Source organism: Taudactylus pleione, unplaced genomic scaffold (genome assembly GCF_031769625.1).
Source record: "Taudactylus pleione unplaced genomic scaffold, aTauple2 ptg000115l, whole genome shotgun sequence".
Lineage (NCBI taxonomy): Eukaryota > Metazoa > Chordata > Amphibia > Anura > Myobatrachidae > Taudactylus > Taudactylus pleione.
The window spans coordinates 1,602,213-1,615,670 of NW_028284517.1; the positions used below are offsets into that span (position 1 = coordinate 1,602,213).

The 13,458-nt window shown below is 42.5% G+C and overlaps 1 protein-coding gene across 2 annotated transcripts in view; it reads left to right on the plus strand.

Annotated features, from left to right (window-relative positions):
- Positions 1–503: 503 nt before the first annotated feature.
- LOC148524871 (uncharacterized) overlaps positions 504–13,458 on the plus strand; it is a 44,215-nt gene continuing 31,260 nt past the window's right edge. For both annotated transcript variants that reach the window (XM_088471610.1, XM_088471611.1), the window contains exon 1: positions 504–957. In XM_088471610.1, the coding sequence (XP_088327736.1) occupies positions 543–957 (415 nt within the window). In that variant the 5' untranslated portion in view covers positions 504–542. The remainder of the gene's footprint in view (positions 958–13,458) is intronic.

Here is a 13,458-nt window from a genome sequence, read left to right on the forward strand (position 1 = left end):
GAGACCCCCACCCAGCACATATACATAGGAGACAGCACAGAGACACCCTCCAAATATACACAGGTCAAAGCACATATACCCTCCCAGCACATATACACACACAGGAGACAGCAGCAGGCAGTAGTGTGGAGACACTGACTGGAAGCTGGTCGCAAGTTTCATTCCGATGGACTGAATTTAGGGGGATGCACTGGATGGACTGAACTTGGGGGGGCTGCACTGGATGAGCTGAACTTCTGGGGAGCACTGGATGGACCGAACTTTGGGGGCTGCACTGAAGGGGTTGGCACCGTTGCTTAGATGGGGAGTTCTGCCGTCGCATCCCAGGATGGGTTGAAGTGTAGCCAGTGACTGACCGGGTCCAGCATCTGTATCAGTGGTTCTAGCGGGCACGGTGCTAGTGTGAGCATGGAGCCCGGCTTCAGATACACATAAGCGAAGCCCCATGCCATCACCTGCAGACGGGAGCGGGTCCTGTGTCCTGGGGGCGCGCTGCGCCTCACCCTCTCCAAAGTTTGGCTCCCGCTTTAGCGCTGCGCAACATGATCCTATGTAACATCAGCGCCATCAGAGATTGGGGACCTTTCCTGTCCCGAATCCTGCCCAAAGTCAACAAGACCCTCCGACTAGTGCACCAGGGCATAAACACGGTGGAGGCAACGACCAGCTCGGTGGCGAGTGTCCTCCAGGAGCCGGAGCCCACCAGTTACCTACCCCACAACGAGCCCATGACCGACAGCGACTTCACCACCGGGCTGGAGCGGCTCTTCCATTACACTTACTCCCAGTCCTCTGAGGACCAGCAGGTCTACAAGGACTACAGCAAGCCACCCCCCAAGGAGCCGGTGCCCCTGCCCAAGGCCGTGCTCTACCTGTTGATGGCAGCGCTGGTCATGGTTGCCGTGGTGTATGCCATTGTCGGGCACCTCATCAAAGATCTTATTCATGACTTCATAGGTAAGTTATTTTCATGCCTTGTTTGAGAACATTGGGGAGGGTGGGGGGGGGGACGATCAATGTTTTTATTGTAACCATGATCGATGACAACAAGTGTATTTGACATTGATGGCGCCAGTCCGTTGTTAAGAACATCGGCAGCGCCAGTCTGATGGCAGAGGTCTGCGCATATGCTGCACTGTGCTCACTCTTTTCTACCAATGGTTTTAAACTATCAACCATCGATGATACAGTCTTCGATGGATATCACTGATATGAGCACCCTCAATTGTTTTAAAAAGATGGCACCCATAATTGGCATGGCAGAAAGGTGGTAAATCTGGGGGTGGTAGAGCAGGGGTGTGTGTGATGGATCTTATAGTCTTCTCTGGACTTTATAGACCCCTCATGACTTACTTCCCAAACTTGCAGGGTCCTGAAGTGAATGGTAGGTCAGGTTTGGAAGATTTAGGTAGGGGTAGGTCATAATGACAGGAGGGAGCTGCTTTTTAAATCACATAGTGAAAAGTTAATATCATTTAACTGCTAATTTAGCAAGAGTCAGATCTGACAACTATTGGCAGGTACAAACCTCAATGATTCAGCATGATATAATTGACATTAAAAATATAATTGGCGCATTATTTAAGCTTTTGACCTATTCAGCAATGTGTATATGGAGAAGATACTGTAATTATCTTCTCCATATTTTCCTAATTCGCAGAGCACCGCACTGTAGGGATCAGCTATTGATCTCTACAGTGCTTTAACGCTTTTTGCTATTCAGCAAAGCAAAAAGCGTTAAATGACTCCTAAAATATTTCCTTTATATAACACCACATCCCGAAAACTGCAGAGACAGAGGGACATTTTCCCATAAGTGCCTGCAGCATCTTGTAAGCCCGCCCAGTCTCCGTGCCTGCTTTCCGGTGATCGGTGGCAGGTAAGTCCACCTAGAGCCTTTTAAACCTGCTGAAATTGATTGACATGCATATACATGTATACATGCTAGTATAAAGTCTGTATACATATGTCAATCACTTTTGGCAGACTGGAGCTGTACTTACCCCGCCGGCGGTCACTGCAAGCAGGACGGAGACTGTTTCCGAGCGCATGACTGAACATGCACAGACGAACAAACAGAAGGTATTGTTTTCGGAATCCCGATAACAATGCCTTCTGTGACATCGCAGGGACAGCGTGTTACCGCATCCGCTGTCCCTGCACAAAATATTGCTGAATAGCAGCCATATTCTATCATAATTGATAAAAACTTGTGACGATGTTGCCCGATACTAACCTGGGCAACATCGCCACTCTTGCTGAATAGACCCCTAAAACATTTTGAGACCATTAGATATTGAGTGCTCACACTAGTGGTTTACTACAGTATTTCAATCCCAATAATTATCTGCCCTAAGATCATCACAAAGTTGTCGTCTTTAAATGAACTATCAGCAGAAATGTCATACAGATAATCATGAATTCATACACACTACAAAACGCGCACAATATCGGCTCATCAGCTTAGAGAAATGGTGTGTCGCAAGTCAGATCCAATCATCCAATCCAACTGCTTTTGGAATGGTAATGGGCTTAGGTCCTGCGTACACACTGAGGTTCTCATACCAAGCAGCTGAAAACTGGCTGATCGCCACGATTATTGCATAGTGTGTATGTGCTGGGTTTGATACCTGCGGCTTGAAGAGCAATTCTGTGATACACAATCAAGGTTGAGTCACATTCACAACTACTGTACATCTCCATCACAGATTGTGTCAGGGAAATACTGCATACCCACCAACATGACCCGTTCCAGGAGGCGTAAAATGCTCTGTTCATGGACTTCCCCCTTAATTTATGATTGCCATCACCTGCGGTGAAACACCTTTCTTATCTATTAGCTAGTTCAACAGTATTGATACTGGGAGTGTTATTGTCACCTCACAGCCCTCATCACATTATAGCTGGGGTGCAGTGTGAGATCATCAATTTTAACCTACTTAATTCTGAAATATAACTAGAGAAATATGTAAAGCTTTTTGTGTGTGGATAATGTACCAAAATCCGGCGTCTCTTGTCAACATGTGCTACAGTTCAATCAATACTGTCCACAGTGGCTCCAGTAGCAACATGCCAAGGGGTGAATGTGTAAAGGTGCCCACACACTAGGCAATATTTTACATGATCAGCCCGATTCCGATGCATCGGGACGACAGATCGTGTAAAATATGTCCTAATCGCGAGTCTCTACTCACAATTACGATACCGATGCGCGTACCCGCTGTCGTACATCGCATCTTCAGATCTTGCCTGCTGCAGGCAGATCTGAAAATCTTATCACGATGCACTGGAATAGTATAGGATGCACGATAGATCCTGTGTCAATTTGGATTGTTTTTAACACCAAATCGTGCCCACGACTGCAGGGGGAGAAATCGGACACGATATCGGATTGTGACCTGAATACCTAGTGTGTGGGCACCTTAAGACTGGTCTCACCATAAGTGAGTGGTATTATATTAACAAATCCCAGGAGACCATTCAGAGGACAGAAGAATCCACCTGATGTGGGACCTTCACATGAACTGTGCAATATTTTCTGTAATTTCGGAGATGTTATCTCAGAGTCTCTGATTCACAGCAGATTGTCTACAATTGAAAACTCTACACCTGTATTTAATATTCTCTTGAATTAATGTATTTTGGTTGCTTGTTGTAGTGCTCAATAACCAGTCGTATTAAGGATGAGAATTCAGAGAACAACAAAATCTGTCGCATGAGGTAACTAGAACATTAGGGTCACCTAATTCTCTATCCCCCAAACAATTTTAAAAGGTTTACAAAAAAGTGTCCATGAAGGCAAAAAAATATAAATTTGCTTCTTTAAATTTATACCATAATACAGAGGTTCCCAAACTTTTTTGAATCCCAGTGCCCTAGAGTATCAGCATTGTTTTCACGGCACCCCTAAGCCAAATGTTTGTTATTTAGAAATTCCAATTTTTTTTTTAGTAAAGTAGTAAAGTGAAGTATATTGTGCTTACCTGTCATACTTAGGTTCAGTTATGTGGTGGTGGACAGGTTTGTCCACATATTTACATTACATTGACAATATATAATTAGATTTAGTGCTGGACCGCCAACGTGAGGCACCCCTGCAAGTGTCCCGAGGCACCCCAGGGTGCCACGGCGCACAGTTTGGGAACCACTGCCCTAATTGAAAAGGGTTGGGTACGGGATCCCGGCGGTCGGAATACTGTCGGTCAGAATACCAACAGCGGCATCCCGACAGGATTAGGTAAGTACCCTAACCCTTCCTCTAACCCTAATACAGTAGAGTGGTCAGGTTATGTTGGGGGCGTTGTGTCTTAGTCCATATATATCTAATAGAACCGTATTATGATAATGTCCAGTCGTCAGTTCATGTTGAGGGTGTAGTGTCCTATGTCTGTATAGAGTGTAATAGAAATGTATTATGATCATGTGGTCAGATCATGTTGGGGGTGTAGTGTCCTATTGCTGTATACAGTGTAAATATGATCATATATAGTGGTCAGCTCATGTTGAGGGTGTAGTGTTCTATGTCTGTTTATAGTGTAATAGAGCTGTATTATGATCATGCCCAGTGGTCAGGTCTAGTTAGGTGTGTAGTGTTCTATGTTGGTTTATAGTGTAATAGAACTGTTTTATGATCATGTGGTCAGGGGCGGGATGCAGTAATACTTACCGCCGGACATCGCCATTGTACAGATCGCATATGCACTAACATATGCGATCTGTACAGCAAAGGACAGCTCTTCCGATAAGAGCTGTCCTTTGCAATCTCTCCTGCACAGTGGACTTCCGGGTTTATGACCCGGGAGTCCATCTGCGCATGCGCAGTGACGGGACGTCCGCGGGGCATGCTGGGAGGGATCCGATTGGATCCCTCATAAGCAGAGCGATGCGGTAGAAGCCCATAGGCTTCTATAGGGTAACGCCAGCAATAGCTGGCATTACCCTCCGCATCGCAGCCCAGCGGCCAGGAGATTGCTGTATACAGAAAATGCGGTAAACAGGGGTTTTACTGCATTTTCCGTTTGGTGCATCCCGCCCCAGGTCATGTTGGGGGTGTAGTGTCTTATACCTGTATATGTTACAGAATTGCATTATGAACATGTGCAGTGGTCAGTTCATGTTGAGATGTAGTGTCCTGTGTCTGTATAGAATATACTGTAATAGAGCTGTACTATGATGATATCCCCTAGTCAGGTCATATCGGGGGTGTAGTGTCCTAATTCATATATACAGCTGTATTCAATATGGGAGAGAAAAGTCTGTGCTGGACTTTTCGCTCCACATCGGAGATTTTCCTGGGATAAAGTATCGTGCGCGTGCCCGCTTTATCCCCATATTCAATTTAAAATCAGCAAAAACGGGACCCGGCGAATTGGGGGCTATGAAAAAAAATGGGAATTTTCGGGAATTAATTGTAGGACCCCCCTAAAGATGTCCAGACATGGGAGATAACTATGGGTACCCCTGTTTTTTCCTGCCAAAGAAAGTCGGGTTTTAAAATAGCCGCGGCAGGTGTTTTTTCCCGACATTGAAGAAGTGACGCAGAAAAGTACTTAGGTTATTTTTTTCATTTTTTTAATTGGTCCCATCAAATTTGGGGTACATTAAAATGGGTACTAGCATATTTTTAAGTCCTTAAAGCCATTTTTTTTTTTAAATTCTGCAAAAATGCACCTGCCGCTAATAGCCTATTCTAGAAAACACCTGCCGCATATTTGCAGAAAACCCCTGAAGCTATTTCCCTATTTTTAAACACTGTTTCCACTTTTTTTTTTTCACCCCAAATTTTTAGTAAATTTTTTTGGGGTGTCCCTATTTTTTTTTTAAAAAAATGTTTTGACACAGTTTATTTTTAAATGACATTCCCAGGGGTGCAGGCTATTTTTTTTAAGCCTGCACCCTTAAACCCTAATTCTGCACTTTTTTTCAAACCTGCGAAAAGTCTTTGAAATCGAATACGGGGATAATTGAAACTTGCGAAAAAGACGTAATCGGCGATAAGTTATCGCCGATTTCAAATTTTCGCAGCCTAATTGAATACCCCCCATAGTGGTCAGTTCGTGTTAGGGGTGTAGTGTAGTATTGCTGTATAGAGTGTAATAGAATTGTATTATGATCATGTCCAATGGACAGTTGTGTCGTGGGTGTAGTGTCCTATGTCTGTTTAGAGTGTAATAAAGCTGTATTATGATCATGTCCCTTAGTTAGGTCATGTTAGGGGTTTAAGGTTCTATGGGGTATATTGATTGAGTAAATATACTCCAATGTCTGTGTAGAGTGTAAAAGATTTGTAATATGATAATGTCCAGTCAAGCCATGTTGGGAGGTGTAGTGTCCTGTATGTCTGTATTTAGAGTAATACATTTGTATCATGTCAGTAGTCAGGTAATGTTGGCAGTTGTAGTGTCCTATGTATTTCTAAAGTGTAATAATTGTATTATGATAAGGTCCAGTGGACGCGTCATGTTGGGGGTGCAGTATATTTGCATATGCCCGTATTGAGGGGATGTAGTCAGTATTCTGACTGCCAGAATGCAGATGGTCACAATACTGACAGCGGCACCCTGACGGTCACAGTCCCGACAGATTCTGACGGTAAGTACTAGGGTTAGGGTTAGGCTGCGGGAGGGTAGGGTTAGGGTTAAGCTGCGGGAGGGGAGGGTTAGGGTTAGGCTGTGGGAGGGGAGGGTTAGGCTGTGGGAGGGGAGGGTTAGGGATAGGCTGCGGGAGAGCAGGGTTAGGCTGCGGGAGGGGAGGGTTAGGGTTAGGCTGCGTGGTGGGATGGTTAAGGTTAGGCTCCAGGAGGGGTGGGTTAAGGTTATAGTTAGGCTTAACAGTTGGGGTAAAATTAAAATACCAAAATCCGTCGGGATTGTGACCGTAAGGATGGCGCTGTTGGTATTCTGACCTTCAGCATTCTGACAGTCAGGATCCCGTACCCAACCTGCATTGAGTTATCTGTATATAACACCCAGAGATGTATTTAATAAGCAGACACTTGGTTTTATGATTTCTCTTGCACCAGATAAATGAAAGTGTATTGGTCATTATCGGTTACTCCTCTGTGTAAGTTTGCAGCTATGTTAGTAAATACTGTAACCCCCGAAGTGATTCAACCACCCAACAGGAAAGTGCCTCTGAAAATAGTTTTTAAATGGGGAAAGTTTTGTCTTTACACTATAGTAGATAGGAAAAAAAAACACAACACAAACTCAATATCCGCAGCGCCATCTAGCAGTCACATGACCCTACCTTCACCCCCAGAATGTTAATTAGACATTTGGATGAGATTTGAGCTATATTTCAGAACTTGCAGTGCTTATCCACAGTCGTTTCCATAGGAGATATTTTTCTGCAGCACTTCGCAGCAATTACAATATCCTGCAGCATATTGCAGCAATAACATATCTGATTTACAAATGTTTAGAAAGAACTTTTTTTTTTTCAAATATCTTTTTATTTTAGTTTTTTCAGACAGGAAAAATACAAAAAAGTAACAAAATACTCGTGTAGGTATAACAGAAAGGTAAATACAAATATACTGCTCAATGACACAAAGGCCCTCATTCAGAGCCGTACGCTCTGAGCAGAGCGCACGCTCTGAATGAGGGCCGGGCTCCATTTTCATGGAGCGTCCTCCTGGACGCTCGTATAGCTGTGGGTCACCACCCACAGGCTATACGAGCGTGCATTGTGATGGCCGCGATGGTCGAGACCATCGCGACCATCGAAATTGCGAGCCGGAGCCTGCGGTTGAGGTTTTCAACCGCAAGCTCCGGAGTGATTTTGGCTCTATCAGAGCCAAAATCACTCCCACTGACATCACTAGTGATGTCAGTGGGCCGGCTTCTGACGGGAGGCGTTCCCGTGGGAATGCCTCCCGTTCCCGTGGGAACGCCCCCGTCAGGGAGGCACGCCCCCGGCACGCCCACCAAAGGGGGCGTGCTGTCAATCAACATTGACAGCACGCCCCCTTTGATCGGACACAACGAGCGAAGGACTTTCCTTCGCTCGTCGCGTCTGGCGCATGCGCACGACGGAGCTCCCTCCGTCGTGCGTATGCTCAGTCCATAACATCGACCCACTTGCGAGCGGACAGCCGCTCGCGAGTGGGTCTGAATCAGGCCCAAAGACATAAAAGTCGACCAGGAAATAAACAGTTATTTCCAAGTATCTCAGACTGATTACAAATAAGTTCAAACAATGCAGAAATAAGGAACTCTAAAAGAAGTTCCAATCTCAAAAATCACATAAAAACTGTAATGATTGAGAACTTCAAGGTTCCAGATTCTGGTACTCTATTAGATAAAGACAATTTATATCTTTAGCCAAATAATACAAAATAATACAATAATGTAAAAAAAACTAAAATAAATAAAAATAGACAATATGCACAATGAAGAGAAAGAAGAAAGAAAGGGAATAGAAAAGAGGGGGGGGGGGGGAGAGATAAGTACCCGTATTTTTAGATGTTTCTAGGACTGAGTCTTCTATAGTAGAGACCTTTTAATAATTTAATACAGAAAACTTGAACAGAAGTCTTCCAAATCTCTCAAGGAAAACAGACATAATATATGAGTTAAACCGGTTTTTGGTTCAAGTACCATGATGTGGTTTCAAAAATGTTGTTAATATGGGATTGAGTGGTGTTATCCAAATGTGATATATAAAATCCCCATTTTCTCTGGAAACGTTCTACCCCCTTCTCAATATCCGGGAGAGTGTCACGCCGGTCAAAATAAAGTACTTGAAGTATCATACGTTTAACATCACCAAGAAAAGGAGGGGTCTTTACCGTCCACTTTATAAGAATCGCTTTCTTAGCGATCGTCACTATTGTCGTAAGGAGCGGAATAACTGTTTTCTTATTATGAGGGAACACATTCCAATTACTAAAGTTCGCAAAAATTTAAGTTAAGGGGTCTTTTAGTAGACGTAGTGATAACAAATCATTTATAAAGCACATAAGTTTATCCCAGAATTTGCGGAGGCGCCCACATTCCCGTATATTGTGCCAAAAGGTGGCTTTAGAGGCTTTGCACTTCACGCACTGTCCTGTCTCATCTAATACCATATGAGCTCTGCTACTCTGTGAAATATATGCCCTGTGTAAAATCTTCTCATGGACTTCCTGTAGGTGAGCCGAGTGTAAAATTTTCAGGGTGGTCTCATAATAACTTAAAAGAATTTCAGGAGAATCTATTGTGGGGATATCAACTACCCATCTCATTGCACATTTATGCCATAGGGAGTTTGCTTTAGATGAAGTGAATTCAGTTGTCAAAAGTTTGGTTTTGTAATTATTTTGCATTGTGAACGTAAATATGGAATCTAGTGCATCTTTTGCACCTGGGTCTGTCAAAGCAGGAGGTATATGTTGAATTAAATGTCTGACTTGGAGATACATAAAAAATTGCGAGTTAGAAAGATTGAATTTATCCTTAAGAATTTGAAATGAAAGAAAGGTGCCCCCTGGGTCAAAAACATCTTTGATTTTTGCAAGACCCTTAGCCTTCCAAACGAGGAAGTGGGAGTTATCTAAACTTGGGCTAAACATAGGATTACCCCAAAGAGTGTTGTATTTTGAAGAGCAGGCGTTTCGGGTTGAGTCTCCGGTTGATGGTCCACAACGCCTTGTAGGTGTCACGAAAAATGATATTACTTAAAATTGGGGAGTTTGGGTTTAGGTGTGTGTAAAAGGGCACTTGGAGCAAAAGGAGAAAGTAGTTCTGTCTCCAGAGACAGATCCGTATAGACATTACGTTCAAGACACCAGTCTAACACATATCTATAAAATACAGCTGCTGAGAAGTCCTTCAGATCTGGAATACCCAAACCACCCCTTCCCCTGTCGCCCTGAAGCTTAGCTAGAGCTATTCTGGTTTTCCTGCCCCGCCACAAAAATTTGGAGGCTGCTTTTGAGTAAGCATTAATATCATTTTGGGTAAGAGCAATAGGAAGCATTTGAATCAGATAAGCAATCTTCGGAAAGATTATACTCTTCAGGACCGCCACTCGTCCCATCAGTGACAAAGGAAGATCACGCCAATCCTCCAAATGCTTATTGATTTTCGAGAGTATTGGGGAAAAATTATAGTTGTATATTTTAGTAGTTATGTCGGGGATGTAAATTCCCAAATATTTTAAAGTGTTCTGCGATCTTAAAAATTGGGAACAAACCGTGGGTAGGATAGAAGGGGGATCCGTTCCCAAATACAACAACTCAGATTTGTTAAAGTTTACCCTATATCCCGAGAAAGATCCAAAGCGCTCAATATTTTCTAAAATTGAGGGTATAGAAGTCTCTGGATGTGAGACAAACAACAACATGTCGTCCGCAAATAGAGCCAACTTGGACTCCGCTGTTCCTATCTTGATACCAGAGAACTGCTCATCATTCCTCAGCATGACCGCCAGAGGCACCAGTGCTAATGCGAACAACAAGGGGGACAATGGGCATCCCTGCCTCGTCCCCCTGCCTATCGCAATAGGATGAGACAGGTAACCGTTACAGGCTATCTTGGTTATTGGATTAGTATAAATAGCTGAAATTAAATTGATAAAATTATCAGGAAAGCCAAAACGTCTTAGAGATTCGAAAAGATGATCCAAAGTTAGTAAATCGAACGCCTTTTCGGCATCCAAAGAGAGAAGTAAAAACGTCCCCCGGTTCTCTCTGAGTTCTATAATCGAAATAACTCTCCGAATATTGGTCACTGAGTGTCTATCCATGATAAAACCTGTTTAATCAGTATGTATTACCGCTGGCAGGCATAGTTTAAGACGATCTGCCAAAATTTTTGTAAAAAGTTTATAACCCGAGTTTAGTAAAGAGATAGGCCTGTAAGACCCTGGATGTTCAGGATCTCTTCCTGGTTTTGGGAGCAATTTAAGAATGGCGCTGTTAAAATAAAGTGGCAGAGATTTATTTTGAAGTATAGCATTATACATTTCTAATAGAGTGTCTCCAAATTGGGAGAAGAGAATTTTCAAATACTCTCCAGTAAGGCCATCAGGTCCTGGAGCTTTATTGGGTTTGAGAGAGCGTATAGCTCTAGAGAGTTCTGATATCGTAATAGGGGCACATAGATTTTCTGCAGTTTCTTGACTGATCTGGGGTAAGTGTAATTGCTCCAAGAATCTATCTCTTTGTGTATAGTCTATTTGACTGTTTGCATAAAGGTCTGAATAAAACGTCCTAAGAGTTTCGGATATTTGTGTACCGGTGTGTATACGATTACCTTTTGGATCTATTAGGGATTGGATGATATTTGTTGTACGAGGGCCACGTAATAAATTGGAAAGTAGACGCCCTGTTTTGTTGCCGAATTTGTGGAATTTAAAATCTGAGACATATTGTGATCTATCATGGTAGTTTGACACAATGGAATGAAAAGTCAATTTTTTATCTCGGTAAATTCTTTTATGTATGGGAGAGAGAGTCAATTTATATGTTTGGAAAGCGTCAGTTAGCTCTCGTTGGGCCTTATGGTAATTATTATAATAATTCTTCGTATGTTGTTTCACATATGATATTATTTCACCTCTTATTACTGTTTTGGACGCTTGCCAGAACAGGGTAGGGTTCGTGAGCCTGTGCTCCTCATTATTAGTTTTATAGGTTTGCCAGCTGGACTCTAGCATAGATCTAAACTCAATTGAGTTGACCAAGTGTGTGGGGAATCTCCATTGTCTATAAGGACCTTTGTCAATTTCTTCCTTAATAGTGACCCGAATCAGTGCGTGATCAGAGATACAGATTGTTTCAATATGCGCCTCTTGTACCTTAGGAAAAAGGTTAGTCGAGATTAACAGATAGTCGATTCTAGAAAGAGAGCCATGAGCAGCTGATAAACATGTGTATTCTTTTTCTAGTGGATGTAACGCTCTCCATATGTCTATAAGATCTAATTGTTGTTCAAAGGCTGAAATACCAAGTTTAGGTGGTTTAATTGGACGGGTCCTAATTGTCTGTCTGTCTAGAATCGGAGACAAATGATGTTAAAATCTCCTCCCACAATAAGCTTAGTCCCAGAAGGCAAGTTTAGTTTATTCAGAATTTTTTGGAAGAAAGATCTGTTATATACATTTGGAGCATAAACATTGCACAATCTGTAGTTAGTACCATTAATAGTCACATCAATTATTACAAAACGACCCTCTGGACGGAAGAATGTATCACATAGGAGTGCTTTTTATGTATTAATACTACCACACCTCTTGCTTTGGAGGTAAAAGAGGCATAGGCCATAACTTTATATTGAAACATATTCAATTTATTTATTTCAGGGTCTAATAAATGGGTTTCCTGAAACATCATTAGATCAATGTGTATTTTGCGAATATAAGTAAACACCCTTTTCCTTTTAATAGGAGAATGCAACCCACCCAGGTTCCACGAGCCAATATTTAATGAGCCCATTGTGTAGGAGATAAAACAGGTCTCACACTAGCAGGACTACCAAAGGTTATTCCATATATAAGATCAGTAGTAATAAACTCTAGAACATTTTTAAAAGACTCATGTTGCATATTAAGTACATTATCCTCATCAAGTCGGGGGGGAGAGGGGTGGATTAGTAAGAGGAAAGAGAAGAGAAGGGGGGGAAAGAAGAGAAAGGAAAATATTCCAAAAAATAATAACAAAATAAAAACACATATAATTACACTCCAAAGGGAGGCAATCTATAACTGAAACCCTCAAGCAACGCATGAAAACCTCTGATATGATTAGCATCAATACCCAAAACCTCAGGCAAAGATATAGAAAAAGAACAGAAAAACAATATAACACATTATACTTTTAGTCTGCCACGGCCATATGATATAGGTGTTGACATTTAACGTAAATAGCTAGAACAACGTTAAAATTCACCAGCAAAAGAAAAAAGAACATTTATGAAAATCGTAGTAATTACCATACTCATTATGCACTTTTCATTGACATATTGAAGACAGTCTCTAGGTCACCCCACTGAAGAGGCAGAGTGGACGGGTGGAAATGCCTGAGCCGCGTCGCCCTCTTCCTATAGAAATGCCATCGCATCCGCTGCCGTGGAGAAATCTTGATATGAGGAGCCATCAAACAATCGAAGGCGTGCACGAAATAATAATGCAAATTTGCGTCCATCCTTAATCAGCTGAGAGCACACTGGGTTGAACTCTTTACGGGCTCTGGTGACCTCGGTAGAATAGTCTTGAAACAAAAATAGCTTGGTGTTTTCCCACATTAGATTGCTCTTGCATCGAGAAGCTGACCAGATGGCTTCCTTATGTGCAAAATGTAAGCATTTGAAGATGACCACCCTAGGTCTATTTGAACCTGTATCTCTGACCGGCCCCAGGCGGTGCGTTCGTTCAATTACTAAATCAGAGCTAATATCATTCAACTCCAGCAATTCAGGAAGAGACTGACATAATAAATGGTATAAGGCAGTTCCTTTGATAGATTCAGGAAGTCCC